We start from the raw sequence: 19120 nt of genomic DNA on the forward strand, positions 1-19120 counted from the left end.
GAACAAAAGCACAGAGCCAATGTGTAATACAGCATTGTGTAAATGTCTATTGAAAGAACAAGGGGCGAGATAACGGTAATATTCTAGTCTCCCTTTATATCATTGTCTCTCTCTCTTTCTCTCTCACTCTCTCTTTTCCCTGGATCCTTCCTTCTGCTCCCTCTTCCCTCTCTCCCTGGCAGACAAGTGTGAATAATGGATAATCATAGATGGGGACTCAGATCATTGGGTACAGACATTATTTCTGCCACCCTACTCTCTCTCCCTCTCTCCTGTCTCAGAGAGCTATAGGAAGACCCTGAGTGGAGACATTCTGGAGTGTAACGCTAATTCAAGCTTGACATTTCATTGTGGCAATTTTTTCTGATTACCATATCTATCTTTTCAGTCCATCTAATTGAAATTGGATTCAATCAAAAACTGCAATGTGTACGAGCCACTCCACCATACGTGTCACATAATTGAACGTATTATGGTACAATGCACACAATATATACGCAAAGAAGAATAGGGATTCTTGACTGATGTATTTTCCTATGTACAATTCCATGGTTCACATGATTTGACAATTTACAATGTTGTACATTCAAAAAAGTTTCTCAAAGGCTACAGGTGGTTCTACGTACACTGTATCTGTGTCTAAAAACTGTACATTTAAACTGAAAATAAAAAGTCTCACTCAGATATGTCTACGTCCCAATTCCTTATTCCTCTCCTTTCTGAGAACTCTTCCTCATTTTGTGTTTTAGATTACATGAATTTTGATCAGTTACCGGTCCAAAATTAGTGCTTCTGTTTCATCTCCGTTTTTAAAGGTGGGGATGGAAGTGTCCCCCAAACAGTGTCTTCTCTTCTGTTCTGATAGTTGTAAAAAAACTTAATCCTCATATAGGGAACTGCTGTCTACGTGTTGAACGGTGGTGGCCTCTGAAGCTCCAGTCCTCCCGTCCTCTGGGGGGCGCCGCTCACTGTCTGGCTGAGAGGGGGGAGATATGGGGGAAACAGAAAAGACTGGGAGGTGGAGGCCCCAGGTAGCCAGCATCGTAGTTGTTGTTGGCCTTTGTGTGGATACTGTAGAGCTGCTGAGGGAGCCCAACGCTGCCAACGTCTAACAGAAAGTGAGACATGAAGTGGCTGTCTGGGGACAGGAAGTTGACAAAACAGAAATTGTCATTCAGGGGTTATTACATGAGAGAACATGACAACATGGGCTAAAACAGTTAGTGAAACAAAGAAGTGGAAAGATGGGTTAGAAATGGTATTTAACTAAATACAAGAAGCCTCCACATTTGACAAGGATTATTTTCATGTGGAACTGGTCAGTGAATGGTCAGTACCTTGCAGAGGGTCTAAGCTGGAGGATAGCTGTTCTGGACCTTCGTACATCGACCAGACATTCATGGCCGTTTCAGCCAATGCAAATTGCTCTGCTACTCCTGAGAAACCAAGGGACATATGGGTAAGAAGACCGCCCGCTGGCTTCCCGGCTCCATCCCTCATCAGTGCAGGGGCACAACATTCACTGGGGACGGGGGTAAAACTGTTCCCCCAGTTTTATCATTGGAATGTGATAGGAAAACAAAGCAACGGTGTGTTTTAGGACCATGTGGACGGCTCCGAGTGGCCGGATAGCCTGTTTGGAGTGTTCATCCGACAGGATAAAAAAAAAAAAATCTATATATGTCCCCCCCACTTCTAAAACCAAAGTTGCGCCACTGCAACAGTGACAAAGTGAACCAGGAACAAGAGACACTGGTCTACCTGTGGTTTTACATTTTACGTTTACATTTCAGTCATTTAGCAGGCGCTCTTATCCAGAGCGACATACAGTTAGTGTATTCATCGTAAAAGGATCGGGCCCTTTTTTTACATTTTCGACTAAAAGGACATACCCAAATCTAACCGCCTGTAGCTCAGGACCTGAAGCAAGGATATGCATATTCTTGATACCATTTCAAAGGAAACACTTTGAAGTTTGTGGAAATGTGAAATGAATGTAGGAGAATATAACACATTAGATCTGGTAAAAGATAATACAAAGAAAAAACATGCATTTTATTGTTTTCTTTGCTCCATCATCTTTGAAATGCAAGAGAAAGGCCAAAATGTAATATTCCAAGTTATGCGCAATTTAGATTTTGGCCACTAGATGGCAGCAGTGTATGTGCAAAGTTTTAGACTGATTCAATGAACCATTGCATTTCTGTTCTAAATTTTGTATCAAGACTGCCCAAATGTGCCTAATTGGTTTATTAATACATTTTCAAGTTCATAACTGTGCACTCTCCTCAAACAATTGCATGGTATTATTGCACTGTAATAGCTACTGTAAATTGGACAGTGCAATTAGGTTAACAAGAATTTAAGCTTTCTGCCCATATCAGGTATGTCTATGTTCTGGGAAATGTTCATGCTAATCACATTAGCCAACGTTAGCTCAACCGTCCATCAGGGGGGGGGGGGGGGGGGGGGGGGGGGCACTGATCCTGTAGAGGTTTTAATCCTCCTCTTTCTACCCTCTCTCCAGAGCAGAGAAAATAATCCCTGCCCATCTTCCGAAAATATTTAAAACCCTAGCTCTTCAAAGAGTATCTTAAATAATCCCAATTAACTTTTTTTCCTAATAGCACTCACTTTGATGATAGCTACTATAGTGAGGAAAAATGTACTTATTATGACTGAAATATGTGGTTGACCCACCTAGCTATCTTGAGGGAGGAAAGTTAGAGGAAAGTTAGAGGCAGAAGCTTGAAATGTAAGGGTTGTGTTCCCTATATAGTGCACTTATTTTGGCCAGGGTAGTATATAGGGAGTATGGTGCCATTTGGGACATACCCAAGGCTTTGTTTCCTCTCTGCTAACCTGCGGCAAAACGGGCCTCCTTGATCTCGTTGGTCAGGTGGGAATAGAGCTGCTCATCTTCCTGCAAGTCGCCTCCTCTTTCACACCCGCCCCCCCAGCCATTCCACTCTATGAGGTGTGCAACACGCCCCTGGGCCATGGCCGTGGGCTTGGTGATGTGCTCCTTGATCATCGCCACCAGTCCTGAGAGAGAGAGAGGGAGAGAGGTGAAAGGGTATTTGGGAAGAAAAAGGAGGGAGAGAACCAGGGAAGGGAATGATGAAAATTACATAAGGAGGAAAGAGGGAAAGGTGGAAAGGCTTGATGGGATGGAAAAGAGGGAGAGGAAAGATGTCAAAATGAAAAGAGCATGTAGGGGAGAATGGGAGAGCATTTCAAGAAGAGTAATAGATGAAGGTGAAACGTAGACAGAAGCCATGGAGACTGTAAATGTTTTTCACAGCGCAAGACTGAAGCTACTACAATATCCTCACTTTGTAGTATGATTAAGGTTACAAAGGGAGGGAATGTTACCAGTAACCTAAATATGATACAATACGTCTTCAAATTCAACCTGACACTGGTGATCTTACAAAAACTATTTATTGAATTCTTGAGAGAGCCTTTTGGCAAAGCAATTTTCTGCCTTTTCTCAAAGAAGGCAGTCTTCATTAGAGGGAAAATCTATTAACCTTTCAGCAGTTACAGTAGCCCATCAGCACTCTATTTATTGAATATATTAATATATTATGATTATAAAAGATTAAAGGGGGCTCTCTCTGGAGAAAAAGTTCAGAAAGCCAGAACACATTAGCCACAATGATTACCTTCCAGCTGGAGAGTCTGAAGAGGTGAAGCAAAAATAAACAGATGGAAGGGTAAAGGAGTTTAGAACAAAGGGAGAAGAGACTAGGGAAGCAGAGAGTGAGAGAGAGAGAGAGTGTGTGTGTGTGTGTGTGTGTGTGTGTGTGTGTGTGTGTGTGTGTGTGTGTGTGTGTGTGTGTGTGTGTGTGTGTGTGTGTGTGTGTGTGTGTGTGTGTGTGTGTGTGTGTGTGTGTGTGTGTGTGTGTAGAGATAGAGATATGATACATGGGGCGAGTGAAATTACATTAGCAATCTCCCAGAGAGACTGGCTGGCTTTTCCGTCTCAAATGAACGATTCATAATGAAAACTAAACAGAGCTTGAGAACAGCATAAACAGACAAGTCAATCTGAGCATGTCTCACCCATCAGGGAGGAAGTGGCCAACTCCCCAATGTCATAACTACTGCTGCTCTTCTTCTCTGACATATTGCCGTTGGATGGAGCGTGGCCGCCCTGCACACACACAACACAACACAATACACCAGGGCAACTTTAGGCACTCACACAAATGCATAAGGCACACACACTCATACTAGAACATTCACACATGTAGAAATACACAAATGCACTCAAATATACTTACAGGTGTAGGATCTTAATTTGACCAGTTTCTCACAGCAGGAAAATAATCCTGCAGCAACAGGAAAGGTGAATTATAGTGTGGATTATAAATAATATAATTTTTTGTAGGGGTGAATACATTTTTTGTTAGGGCAAATCAATTCTGACATTTTAAAGTGGAAATTACAACTTTTCTAAACCTTGAATACAGTATAAGTTTGCATTTCCTGCAACAACAGGGTGGTCAAATTAAGATTCTACATTTGTACACTCAAATAGACACAGACACCGACAAGGACAGACACATGCGTGCACACACACAAACACCCACAGGCATGCACGCACACACAGGCATACATACAAGTACACCACAGGAGGTTGGTGGCACCTCAATTGGGGAGGATAGGCTCGTGGTAATGGCTGGAGCGGTATGGGTGGAATGGTATCAAATACGTCAAACATATGGTTTGATGCCATTCCATTTGCTCCGTTCCAGCCATTATTGTGAGCTGTCCACCCCTCAGCAGCCTCCACTGAAGTACACACACAAACACACGAGCACATGCACACAGACACCCAAGCTACACAGTTCCCAGAGGAAGAGGCGATAATGAGGAAAACAAGTGACAGTTAAGGATCTTAATCTGCACTCCCGCTAACACGTAAAAGTGAGTGTGATCCAATTAAATTGTCGCAACAAAAACTCAACTAAAATATAAAATGAGGAATAGACACATCAGTACTCATGGATATTCAATGACTAGACACGACTAGACATTGGACAGACACTGCGGCTTTGACTAGAGTGAATTCTGAATGCTTTTTTTAAGCAATATTGGGACGTTTTCTATGGTGATATTCTATGTTAGACTGGAACAATCTTTCAACTTTCAGTAGTTAAATAATGGCAATCAGAAAATAGTCTGGGAATAACAATGTTGTTTCGTTAAACAGTGGTGTGAGAACAGACCTTGACAGGCTGGGATTGCAGCACCTCCATGGGATGCTGGGGAGCACTCTGGAGCTCTGTAGGGAATCAAACACACTGGTGTTATGTGTTTGTGTGCATGCGTCACAGGAGGTTGGTGGCACCTTACTTGGGGAGGACGGTTTTATGTTAATGGCTGGATGAGTGGATTGGTATCCAATACATTAAACATGGTTTCCATGTGTTTGATGCCATTCTGTTTGCTCCGTTCCAGCCAATATTATGAGCCATCCTCCCCTCAGCAGTTATCTGTGGCGTGTGTGCATGTGGAGTACCTGTGAAGAGGATAAGGTAGCCTCGCTGAATTTACATGCAGTCATTTAGCTATATTCACTTGGCACAATGTCTTTAACATGGTCCCTGTGTGTTGGTTAATTGACATTGATGAGATCTACAAGGGACATGAATTAATACAGTCCAAGTCTTTTCTCTGGGGTCTGTGTAATCAGATGAGGTACACACACGCACACGCACAAGTACGCGTGCACACACACACACACACACACACACACACACACACACACACACACACACACACACACACACACACACACACACACACACACACACACAAACACAATGGGGGTCCCCCAGGAGTTGTTGTCAAGACAATTGGCTGTTGCTATGGAAACATGGGAGCAGCAGAAGGAGAGTGATCCCAATCAATTTATTTCAGTCACGAACACACAAGCACACACAAACACACACAAACACGCATAAACAAATCGCTCCCAGCTGGATCAAAGATTTACAAATCTATCCCGCATCCATCCATACAGGCAGATGGGCTCTATCACGCTCTATAAGGAGCTGTTTACACTTTGAAGCCAATAGCAAGTCTGTTGTCCTTGTGGGGTCAAATTGCATCCCCTACTAGTAATGAAAAGTGTCTGTGGGCAAGTGGGGAGGGCAGCCGGTAGCCTAGCGGTTAGAGTATTGGGCCAGGTCACTGGTTTGAATACCCGAGCCGACAAGGTCAAAAATCTTTCGATGTTCCCTTGAGCAAGGCACTTAACCATAATTTGCTCCATGGGTGACGTGCTACTATGACTCATCCTGTATAACAACACGTTCAACTCCACCATTTTGGACAGTAGATCACAGGAGGTTGGCGGCACCTTAATTGGGGAGAACGGGCTTGTGGTAATGGCTGGAGTGGTATCAGTGAAACGGTATCAAATACATATAACACATAGTTTCCATGTGTTTGATGCCATTCCATTTGTTCCAATCCAGGCATTATTATGAGCCTTCCTCCCCTCAGCAGCCTCCACTGCTGTAGATGTCCCCTCAAGATGCCCCCTGGAGTACACAAACACACGCATGCACACGCACACATACAGATGCAAACACTGCAAAAAAGACACACAGTCGATAATGACAACCAACCCCCATATTCCATGTGACAATCACCCCCCCTAATTAAGATGTTAGTTACAACATGGCTTGACCTAGATTTAGGTTTTACATATGTTCATGGATACTACCATAATTCAAACATTTACAAAGAAAATGCCAAAAATTAAGGTTTTTACTTTCACCTATGAAAAACACAAATTCCAATTACCTCAAAGAATTGACTAGGTGGATGAATTCTTTTAAAGAATTTACACATTTTAACCTTAAAAATATTACACAGTAATTAGCACTGTGACAATCAACCCGTGAGACAACCAACCCCAGTCTCCCATATATTTTTCTTGAACATTACTTGGAAATGCTGTTTTGCAGTCTTCTGTGAGGGTCTTGTATCTGTGCTTGCAGTTCTTTTCCCAAAATATGTTGTATTACCGAAGCGGGACTCTTTAACATACCTAAACAATTGGAGGCCTCTTACACTTCAGTGTCGTGATGCAAAAAATTCTACCAAAATGCTTAGCACATAGAATTAAAAAGGTATTGTTGGATATTAATCATCCTAATCATACAGGTTTTTTACATGGACGATACATTGGAGATAATATAAGACAAGTACTGGAAACAATAGAACACTATGAAAAATCTGGGAAACCAGGCCTGGTATTCATAGCTGACTTTGAGAAGGCCTTTGATAAAGCAAAAAGCATGACTGGAGTTTATATATAAATGCCTGGAATATTTCAATTTTGGAGAATCTCTTATAAAATGGGTTAAAGTTATGTATAGTAACCCTAGGTGTAAAATGTTAAATAATGGCTACTTCTTGGAAATGTTTTAACTGTCAAGAGGAGTAAAACAAGGTTGTCCACTATCAGCATATCTATTTATTATTGCCATTGAAATGTTAGCTGTTAAAAATAAGATCCAACAATAATATTAAGGGGTTATAAATTCAGAGCTTAAAAACAAAACATTGTACGCTGACATTTCATGTTTTCTTTTAAATCCACAATTTGGATCCCTCCACAGCCTCATAGAGGATCTAGATACTTTTTCTAACCTCTCTGGATTAAAACCAAATGATGTACTACATTATGTATTGTCATGCCCTGACCATAGTAAGCTGTTTTTTCTCTGTGTTGGTTGGGGCGTGATAGTGACTTGGGTGGGTCATCTAGGGGATATTGTATTTCTATGGTGGCCTGATATGGTTCCCAATCAGAGGCAGCTGTTTATCGTTGTCTCTGATTGGAGATCATATTTAAGTAGCCATTTTCCCCATTGTGTTTGTGGGATCTTGTCTATGTTTAGTTTCCTGTCAGCACTATTTGTATAGCTTCACGTTTCGTTCGTTGATTTTTTATTATTTTTGTTCGGTGTTCATTTATTAAAAGGAAAATGTACGCCTACCACGCTGCACCTTGGTCTCACTCATACGACGATCGTGACAATGTATTGGATCATTAAAAAAGAAAACGTTTACATTTCCGTGTAGTTTACTAATAAAATGGTCTGACGGGGATGTGGACATACTCGGTATACATATCCCGAAAGAAAGATATGATCTCACTCCAATACATTTTTATAGAAAGTTAGCAAAAATAGAAAAGATCTTGCTACCATGGGAAAGGAAAATACCTGTTTATTTGTGGAAAAATCACCTCGATTAACACTTTAGTCAAATCTCAGTTGACCTATTTGCTTATGGTCTTGCCCACACCCAGCGACCTGTTTTTTAAATTATATGAGCAAAAAATATAATATTTTATTTGGAATGGCAAGCCAGACAAAATGAAAAGGGCCTATTATTAAATATTAAAGCATTAGACCTCTCAATAAAGGCGTCAGTCATACAAAAGTTACAATTAAATCCAAGCTGGTTCTCCTTCAAATTAGGAAGAATGTCTCACCCCATATTCAAGAATGGCCTTTTTCCATTTATTCAGATTACAACCTCTCACTTTCGGTTATTTGAAAACAAAATATTCTCAAATATGGTTATTTTTAAAACAAGCCATAGAAAGTTGGTTGCAATTTCAGTTTAATCCACCCAAAAAGACAGAACAAATAATACAACAATATTGTGGTAAAACTCAAATATACTAATTGATTAAAAAAACATAATTATTTGAAAAATAATTTTAAACAAGGTATAATATTTTTTAATTATATCATAAATAGGACTGGTGGAGTTATGTCATACATGCAGCTAACACAAATATTTGTACATGTCTGCTCTACCCAAAATTACAACCAACTAATTGCATAATTACTGCAAAAATGGAAGAGGCAAGTGGAAGGGGGAAAAAGTAAAGAACTTGTCTGTCGGCCATGAATTAAACCCCAAAATCGGTTAAAGAAAATTGTGATTTAAAAAAAAAAAAATCTAATTTAAGGACAAAAGAATTGACAGCTGTGCCATATAGATTGCAAAATAGTTGGGAAGAGATTTTCAATGTACCGATTCCATGTCACATGGTTCATGAACTGATACGCAAAAAAATGCCGGATTCAAAACTTTGAATTTTTCAATTTACATTTTTATATAAAATTATTGCAACCAATAGAATGTTATATACAGTACCAGTCAAAAGTTTGGACACACCTACTCATTCAAGGGTCTTTCTTTATTTTTTTACTATTTTCTACATTGTAGAATAATAGTGAAGACATCAAAACTATGAAATAGTTTTGCTGGTGACACTGTCAGTTATTTATTTAGAATTCAAGGCACACTTAACCAGCATGGATACCACAGCATTCTGCAGCGATATGCCATTTCATCTGGTTTGCGCTTAGTGGGACTATCAATTATTTTTCAACAGGACAATGACCCAACACACCTCCAGGCTGTGTAAGGGCTATTTGACCATATTCAATTCATATTCAAGAATGGCCTTTTTCCATTTATTCAGATTGCAACCTCTCACTTTCGGTTATTTGAAAACAAAATATTCTCAAATATGGTTATTTTTAAAACAAGCCATAGAAAGTTGGTTGCAATTTCAGTTTAATCCACCCAAAAAGACAGAACAAATAATACAACAATATTGTGGTAAAACTCAAATATACTAATTGATTAAAAAAACATAATTATTTGAAAAATAATTTTAAACAAGGTATAATATTTTTTAATTATATCATAAATAGGACTGGTGGAGTTATGTCATACATGCAGCTAACACAAATATTTGTACATGTCTGCTCTACCCAAAATTACAACCAACTAATTGCATAATTACTGCAAAAATGGAAGAGGCAAGTGGAAGGGGGAAAAAGTAAAGAACTTGTCTGTCGGCCATGAATTAAACCCCAAAATCGGTTAAAGAAAATTGTGATTTAAAAAAAAAAAAATCTAATTTAAGGACAAAAGAATTGACAGCTGTGCCATATAGATTGCAAAATAGTTGGGAAGAGATTTTCAATGTACCGATTCCATGTCACATGGTTCATGAACTGATACGCAAAAAAATGCCGGATTCAAAACTTTGAATTTTTCAATTTACATTTTTATATAAAATTATTGCAACCAATAGAATGTTATATACAGTACCAGTCAAAAGTTTGGACACACCTACTCATTCAAGGGTCTTTCTTTATTTTTTTACTATTTTCTACATTGTAGAATAATAGTGAAGACATCAAAACTATGAAATAGTTTTGCTGGTGACACTGTCAGTTATTTATTTAGAATTCAAGGCACACTTAACCAGCATGGATACCACAGCATTCTGCAGCGATATGCCATTTCATCTGGTTTGCGCTTAGTGGGACTATCAATTATTTTTCAACAGGACAATGACCCAACACACCTCCAGGCTGTGTAAGGGCTATTTGACCAAGGAGAGTGATGAAGTGCTGAATCAGATGACCTGGCCTTCACAATCACTCGACCTCAACCCAATTGAGATAGTTTGGGATAAGTTGGACCGCAGAGTGAAGGAAAAGCAGCCAACAACTGCTCAGCATATGTGGGAACTCCTTCAAGACTGTTGGAAAAGCATTCCTCATTAAACTGGTTGAGAGAATGCCAAGAGTGTGCAAAGCTGTCATCAAGGCAAAGGGTGGCTACTTTGAAGAATCTCAAATCTAAAATATATTTTGATTTGTTTAACACTTTTTGGGTTACTACATGGTTCCATATGTGTTATGTCATAGTTTTGATGTCTTCACTATTATTCTACAATGTAGAAAATAGAAAAATAAAGAAAAACTCTTGAATGAGTAGGTGTGTCCAAACTTTTGACTGGAACTGTATGTGGGGGATACAACCTTCCCAGCTCTGCAGATTTTGATGCGAAGAGACAGAGTCATTAGATAGTTTATCTGGGTTCTGTCCATATGTAGCTTGTATTTTGACACAGGTCCAGGAAAGGCTGAGGAATTGTAACATATACCTGGAGCTAACGTTGCAGATAGCAATACTGGGTGATTTGAAAAGTCATAGTCAATCGATTAATAATACTTTTAGTAAAAATGTTTATCTTTTCAGACATGTTTATCTCTTCAGACAAGATAGAACGGCCAAAGGGGGCGGTGTCGCAATCTACTGCAAAGATAGCCTGCAGAGTTCTGTCCTACTATCCAGGTCTGTTCCCAAACAACTTGAACTTCTACTTTTAAAAATCCACCTCTCTAAAAACAAGTCTCTCACCGTTGCCGCCTGCTATAGACCACCCTCTGCCCCCAGCTGTGCTCTGGACACCATATGTGAACTGATTGCCCCCATCTATCTTCAGAGCTCGTGCTGCTAAGCGACCTAAACTGGAACATGCTTAACACCCCAGCCATCTTACAATCTAAGCTTGATGCCCTCAATCTCACACAAATTATCAATGAACCTACCAGGTACCACCCCAAAGCCGTAAACACGGGCACCCTCATAGATATCATCCTAACCAACCTGCCCTCTAAATACACCTCTGCTGTTTTCAACCAAGATCTCAGCGATCACTGCCTCATTGCCTGCATCCGTAATGGGTCAGCGGTCAAACGACCTCCACTCATCACTGTCAAACGCTCCCTGAAACACTTCAGCGAGCAGGCCTTTCTAATCGACCTGGCCGGGGTATCCTGGAAGAATATTGATCTCATCCCGTCAGTAGAGGATGCCTGGTTATTTTTTTTAAATGCCTTCCTCACCATCTTAAATAAGCATGCCCCATTCAAGAAATTTAGAACCAGGAACAGATATAGCCCTTGGTTCTCTCCAGACCTGACTGCACTTAATCAACACAAAAACATCCTATGGTGTTCTGCATTAGCATCGAACAGCCCCTGTGATATGCAACTTTTCAGGGAAGATAGAAACCAATATACACAGGCAGTTAGAAAAGCCAAGGCTAGCTTTTTCAAGCAGAAATTTGCTTCATGCAACACAAACTCAAAAAAGTTCTGGGACACTGTAAAGTCCATGGAGAATAAGAACATCTCCTCCCAGCTGCCCACTGCACTGAAGATAGGAAACACTGTCACCACCGACAAATCCATTATAATTGAGAATTTCAACAAGCATTTTTCTACGGCTGGCCATGCTTTCCACCTGGCTACCCCTACCCCGGTCAACAGCACTGCACCCCCCACAGCTACTCGCCCAAACCTTCCCCATTTCTCCTTCTCCCAAATCCAGCCAGCTGATGTTCTGAAAGAGCTGCAAAATCTGGACCCCTACAAATCAGCCGGGCTAGACAATCTGGACCCTTTCTTTCTAAAATTATCTGCTGAAATTGTTGCCACCCCTATTACTAGCCTGTTCAACCTCTCTTTCGTGTCGTCTGAGATTCCCAAAGATTGGAAAGCAGCTGCGGTCATCCCCCTCTTCAAAGGGGGGGACACTCTTGACCCAAACTGCTACAGACCTATATCTATCCTACCCTGCCTTTCTAAGGTCTTCGAAAACCAAGTCAACAAACAGATTACCGACCATTTCGAATCCCACCATACCTTCTCCGCTATGCAATCTGGTTTCAGAGCTGGTCATGGGTGTACCTCAGCCACGCTCAAGGTCCTAAACGATATCTTAACCGCCATCGATAAGAAACAATACTGTGCAGCCGTATTCATTGACCTGGCCAAGGCTTTCGACTCTGTCAATCACCACATCCTCATCGGCAGACTCGACAGCCTTGGTTTCTCAAATGATTGCCTCGCCTGGTTCACCAACTACTTCTCTGATAGAGTTCAGTGTGTCAAATTGGAGGGTCTGTTGTCCGGGCCTCTGGCAGTCTCTATGGGGATGCCACAGGGTTCAATTCTCGGACTGACTCTCTTCTCTGTATACATCAATGATGTCGCTCTTGCTGCTGGTGAGTCTCTGATCCACCTCTACGCAGACGACTCCATTCTGTATACTTCTGGCCCTTCTTTGGACACTGTGTTAACTACCCTCCAGGCGAGCGTCAATGCCATACAATTCTCCTTCCGTGGCCTCCAATTGCTCTTAAATACAAGTAAAACTAAATGCATGCTCTTCAACCAATCGCTGCCTGCACCTGCCCGCCTGTCCAACATCACTACTCTGGACGGCTCTGATTTAGAATATGTGGACAACTACAAATACCTAGGTGTCTGGTTAGACTGTAAACTCTCCTTCCAGACTCACATTAAGCATCTCCAATCCAAAGTTAAATCTAGAATTGGCTTCCTATTTTGTAACAAAGCATCCTTCACTCATGCTGCCAAACATACCCTCGTAAAACTGACCATCCTACCGATCCTCGACTTCGGCGATGTCATTTACAAAATAGCCTCCAATACCCTACTCAATAAATTGGATGCAGTCTATTACAGTGCCATCCGTTTTGTCACCAAAGCCCCATATACTACCCACCACTGCGACCTGTACACTCTCGTTGGCTGGCCCTCGCTTCATACTCGTCGCCAAACCCACTGGCTCCAGGTCATCTACAAGACCCTGCTAGGTAAAGCCCCCCCTTATCTCAGCTCGCTGGTCACCATAGCAGCACCCACCTGTAGCACGTGCTCCAGCAGGTATATCTCTCTGGTCACCCCCAAAACCAATTCTTCCTTTGGCCACCTCTCCTTCCAGTTCTCTGCTGCCAATGACTGGAACGAACTACAAAAATCTCTGAAAATGGAAACACTTATCTCCCCCACTAGCTTTAAGCACCAGCTGTCAGAGCAGCTCATAGATTACTGCACCTGTACATAGCCCATCTATAATTTAGCCCAAACAACTACCTCTTTCCCTACTGTATTTATTTATTTATTTATTTATTTTGCTCCTTTGCACCCCATTATTTATATCTCTACTTTGCACATTCTTCCACTGCAAATCAACCATTCCAGTGTTTTACTTGCTATATTGTATTTACTTCGCCACCATGGCCTTTTTTTTGCCTTCACCTCCCTTATCTCACCTCACTTGCTCACATTGTATATAGACTTATTCTTCTACTGTATTATTGACTGTATGTTTGTTTTACTCCATGTGTAACTCTGTGTTGTTGTATGTGTCGAACTGCTTTGCTTTATCTTGGCCAGGTCGCAATTGTAAATGAGAACGTGTTCTCAACTTGCCTACCTGGTTAAATAAAGGTGAAATAAAAAAATTAAAAAAATCTTTCATTTACAATCTGTAGAAATTATGAGAATAGAAAGGTTCAGAACTTTAGTGAAGCATCACAGCACATTTGAAAAATATATGGCAAATAGAAATCCCATATGGATGGTATTAAGAGATAGATGGGAGTTGAATGGAGCTGAAGGGTGGGACTAATTACAAAAAGATAACAAATGTAAAATATACTGTGTCTATAAAATGTTAAAAGGTTCTGAACTTTTGTGAAACAGTACAGTTAAAAGTATATGGCAAATAGAAATCAAACTGGATGCACATCAGAAATAGATGGGAGAGGTTGAGGGTAGAGGAAGGACAGGATAAAAACTAACAAAATTGTAACTATTGTAAAATAGATTGTGTCCGTAAAATGTATATAGTGAATGAGCTGGAAGTAGAAGTGTTGTTGTCCATTAGTTTACTCCAATTAGGTGAGGGGTGGTAGGGTTAGTGGAAAATAATAAAGGTAAATATATATTTTTTTAACTATGTACTAACATTCAAAATGATGGGGTCACTTAAAAATGTCCTTGTTTTGAAAGAAAATTAAAAAAAATGTGTCCATTAAAATAACATCAAATTGATCAGGAATACAGTGTAGACATTGTTAATGTTGTAAATGACTATTGTAGCTGGAAACGGCAGATTTTTTATGGAATATCTACATAGGCGCACAGAGGCCCATTATCAGCAACCATCACTCCTGTGTTCCAATGGCACGTTGTGTTGCCTAATCCAAGTTTATCATTTTAAAAGGCTAATTGATCATTAGAAAACCCTTTTGCAAAATTCCCGAAAATTATGTAATGGCTTTAGAAGCTTCTGATAGGCTAATTGACATCATTTGGTTCAATTTCAGGTGTACCTGTGGATGTATCTTAAGGCCTACCTTCAAACTCAGTGCCTGTATATGTATATGTATGTATGTATGTATATGTATATATAGAGTTGAAGTCGGAAGTTTACATACACCCTAACCAAATACATTTAAACTCAGTTTTTCACAATTCCTGACATTTAATCCTAGTAAAACTCCCTGTCTTAGGTCAGTTAGGATCACCACTTTATTTTAAGAATGTGAAATGTCAGAATAATAGTACAGAGAATGATTTATTTCAGCTTTTATTTCTTTCATCACATTCCCAGTGCGTCAGAAGTTTACATACACTCAATTAGTATTTGGTAACATTGCCTTTAAATTGTTTAATTTAGGTCAAACGTTTCGGGTAGCCTTCCACAAGCTTCCCACAATAAGTTGGGGGAATTTTGGCCCATTCCTCCTTACAGAGCTGGTGTAACTGAGTCAGGTATGTAGTCCTCCTTGCTCACACACGCTTTTTCAGTTTTGCCCACAAATTTTCTATGGGATTGAGGTCAGGGCTTTGTGATGGCCACTCCAATACCTTGACTTTGTTGTCCTTAAGCCATTTTGCCATAACATTGGAAGTGTGCTTTGGGTCATTGTTCATTTGGAAGACCCATTTGCGACCAAGCTTTAACTTCCTGACTGATGTCTTGAGATGTTGCTTTAATATATCCACATCATTTTCCTACCTCATGATGCCATCTATTTTGTGAAGTGCACCAGTCCCTCCTGCAGCAAAGCACCCCCACAACATGAGGCGTTTGGAAATTGCTCCCAAGGATGAACCAGACTTGTGGAGGTCTACCATTTGTTTTCTGAGGTCTTGACTGATTTCTTTTGATTTTCCCATGATGTCAAGCAAAGAGGCACTGAGTTTGAAGGTAGGCCTTGAAATACATCCACAGGTACACCTCCAATTGACTGAAATTATGTCAATTAGCCTATCAGAAGCTTCCAAAGCCATAACATCATTTTCTGTAATTTCCCAAGCTGTAAAGGAAAGTATTCAGACCCCTTGACTTTTTCCACATTTTTTTACGTTACAGCCTTCTTCTAAACTAGATTACATAGTTTTCCCCTTCATCCGTCTACACACAATACCCCATAATGACAAAGCAAAAACAGGTTTTTAGATTTTTTTGCTCATAATAAAAAATAAAAAACTGAAATATCACATTTACATAAGTATTCAGACCCTTTACTCAGTACTATGTTGAAGCACCTTTGACAGCGAGTACAGCATTGAGTCTTCTTGGGTATGACACTACAAGCTTGGCACACCTGTATTTGGGGAGTTTCTCCCATTCTTCTCTGCAGATCCTCTCAAGCTCTGTCAGGTTGGATGGGGAGCGTTGCTGCACAGCTATTTTCAGGTCTCTCCAGAGATGTTCGATTAGGTTCATGTCCGGACTCTGGCTGAGCCACTCGAGGACATTCAGAGACTTGTCCTGAAGCCACTACTGAATTGTCTTAGCTCTGTGCTTAGGGTCGTTGTCCTGTTGGAAGGTGAACCTTCACCCCAGTCTGAGGTCCTGAGAGCTCTGGAGCAGGTTTTCATCAAGTATCTCTCTGTACTTTGCTCTGTTCATCTTTGCCTCGATCCTGACTAGTCTCCCAGTCAACTGACGAGGTATCCCCTGTAGCTCCCTCCAGTAACCACGAGCACAACCGTTCCTTGATTTTAACTGGCGGCTTTATTCTGTAGATTTAGTCAGAATTATCACCTTCCGTGAGAACTATAAAGTAAATGAAAATACAGTTAAGCACACTCTTACAACCTCCTTATCTTACGAGTGACTTATTAGCTTGGTATAACTCTGAAGTGCTTACATACATAAACAGTTTAGCCGGCGCTATAACAGTATCAGATTAAACACATGAATAAAGGAAAAATACCTCATTGGCTGCTTATTACAGAAGGGAAGAAATCAAACTTCACACTTATTATTCCTGGCATGAATTCACGCTTCATCCTAATTATTATAACGTTACCATCCTAACATATACGCTTCAACCTTTATGAACTACACCCGATGACATGAAAACTTAGCTAACACAGCGCGGGGATTGCCTTCCCTCCAAAAGTGTGTTGCTACAATAAGGATCCCCGTTACAACAGTATTAGCTACGTAGTTCCGCTTGTCTTATCATTTCCCCCGCACAGCGGACAAGTAAACAATTCAAACACAAAACAACGACATAAGACTTACAGGTTAACTGTCAGTTACATCCCCCTTTCCCTTATATCAAGTCAGCACAGATAAGTCAACACAGATCACTGGACAGAGAGGATAGACAGACGGAGGGACTGACGGACACACAGAGGGACAGACATACAGAGGCACTGACCTTTGTGACCTTTGCATAGGCAGGCACCCATGGGGATGAGACGGCCGGTCAGTTATCGGTCGTTGTCCTGTTGGAAGGTGAACTTTCACCCCAGTCTGAGGTCCTGAGAGCTCTGGAGCAGGTTTCATCAAGTATCTCTCTGTACTTTGCTCTGTTCATCTTTGCCTCGATCCTGACTAGTCTCCCAGTCCCTGCCACTGAAAAACATTGCCACAGCATGATGCTGCCACCACCATGCTTCACTATAGCGATGGTGCCAGGTTTCCTCCAGACATGACACTTGGCATTCTGGCCAAAGAGTTCAATCTTGGTTTCGTCAGACCAGAGAATCTTGTTTCTCATGGTCTGAGAGGCTTTAGGTACCTTTTGGCAAACTCCCAGCGGGCTGTCATGTGCCTTTTACTGAGGAGTAGTTTTCGTCTGGCCACTCTACCATAAAGGCCTGATTGGTGGAGTACTGCAGAGATGCTTGTCCTTCTGGAAGGTTTTTCTATCTCCACAGAGGAACTCTAGAGCTCTGTCAGAGTGACCATTGGGTTCTTGTTCACCTCCCTGACCAAGGCCCTTCTCCCCCGATTGCTCAGTTTGGCTGGACAACCAGCTCTAGGAAGAATGTTGGTTTTCCCAATTTTCTTCCATTTAAGAATGATGGAGGCCACTGTGTTCTTGGGGACCTTCAATACTGCAGACATTTTTTGGTACCCTTCCCCAGATCTGTGCCTCCACAGAATCTTGTCTCTGAGCTCTACGGACAATTCCTTCGACCTCATGGCTTGGTTTATGCTCTGACATGCATTGTCAACTGTGGGACCTTATATAGACAGGTGTGTGCATTTCCAAATCATGCCCAATCATTTTAATTTACCAGAGGTGGACTCCAATCAAGTTGTAGAAACATCTCAAGGATGGTCAATGGAAACAGGATGCACCTGAGCTCAATTTTGTGTCTCATAGCAAAGGGTCTGAGTACTTACGTAAATAAGGTTTTCTGTTTTTATTTGTAATAAATTTGCAAACATTTCCAAAAACATGTTTTCGCTTTGTCACTATGAGTTATTGTGTATAAATTGCTGAGGAAATAGTTTTTTTTGGTCAATTTTAGAATAAGTCTGTAACGGAACAAAATGTGGAGAAAGTCAAGGGGTCTGAATACTTTCCGAAGGCACTGTATATGTGATATACATATATATATCCCTCCTCTCATATATATATAAACATACCTAGTAGCTACAGTATTAAATCTGTATTTCCTTTTCTAAGTACCGTTGATCTCCTAAAAAGTTAGATTTGTACTGTGACGTTCCCAACAAAGGTTAGGTATCAGAGGGGTTGGGTTAAATGCGGAAGACACATTTCAGTTGAATACATTCAGTTGTACAACTGACGAGGTATCCCCCTTTCCCTTATATCAAGTCAGCACAAATAAGTCAACACAGATCACTGGACAGAGGGACAGACATACAGATGCACTGACCTTTGTGACCTTTGCATAGGCAGGCACCCATGGTGACGAGACGGCCGGTCAGTTATCGGTTTGCCATCATGTCAGAGAGACGTGGGGATAAGGGGAGAGAGAGAGAGAAACAAACCAAATATGACGACTGGTCCAGGAAGAAGCCGAGGGGCAGCGAGAACAAAGTAAACTAAAGAGGGATGATACGCCAGGTCTATTTCTTGCAGTATGCCAAAGCATTGCCTGCCATCTCTCGTACT

General features: G+C 40.9%; 1 protein-coding gene across 1 annotated transcript; it reads right to left on the minus strand.

The window, feature by feature from the left end:
- Window positions 1-553: 553 nt before the first annotated feature.
- fam131c (family with sequence similarity 131 member C) lies at window positions 554-18912 on the minus strand. The gene is made up of 6 exons (XM_039011498.1): window positions 18882-18912; window positions 5238-5293; window positions 4069-4159; window positions 2863-3045; window positions 1338-1436; window positions 554-1138 (listed from the first exon to the last, which is right to left on the minus strand). The coding sequence occupies exons 1-6, from the start codon at window positions 18910-18912 to the stop codon at window positions 966-968; spliced, it is 633 nt and encodes a 210-aa protein (XP_038867426.1). The 3' UTR covers window positions 554-965.
- Window positions 18913-19120: the final 208 nt, after the last annotated feature.

Source organism: Salvelinus namaycush, chromosome 16, assembly GCF_016432855.1.
Source record: "Salvelinus namaycush isolate Seneca chromosome 16, SaNama_1.0, whole genome shotgun sequence".
Taxonomy (NCBI): domain Eukaryota; kingdom Metazoa; phylum Chordata; class Actinopteri; order Salmoniformes; family Salmonidae; genus Salvelinus; species Salvelinus namaycush.

Bases quoted from the DNA above. Each gene is read 5' to 3' on its own strand.
- fam131c (XM_039011498.1), bottom strand. From the start codon at position 18,912: ATGGGTGCCTGCCTATGCAAAGGTCACAAAG. The intron at 5,294-18,881 runs GTCAGTGCATCT...GATTCCCTACAG, and splicing joins CCTATGCAAAGGTCACAAAG to AGCTCCAGAGTGCTCCCCAG. The intron at 3,046-4,068 runs GTGAGACATGCT...TCTCTCTCTCAG, and splicing joins GGCCACTTCCTCCCTGATGG to GACTGGTGGCGATGATCAAG.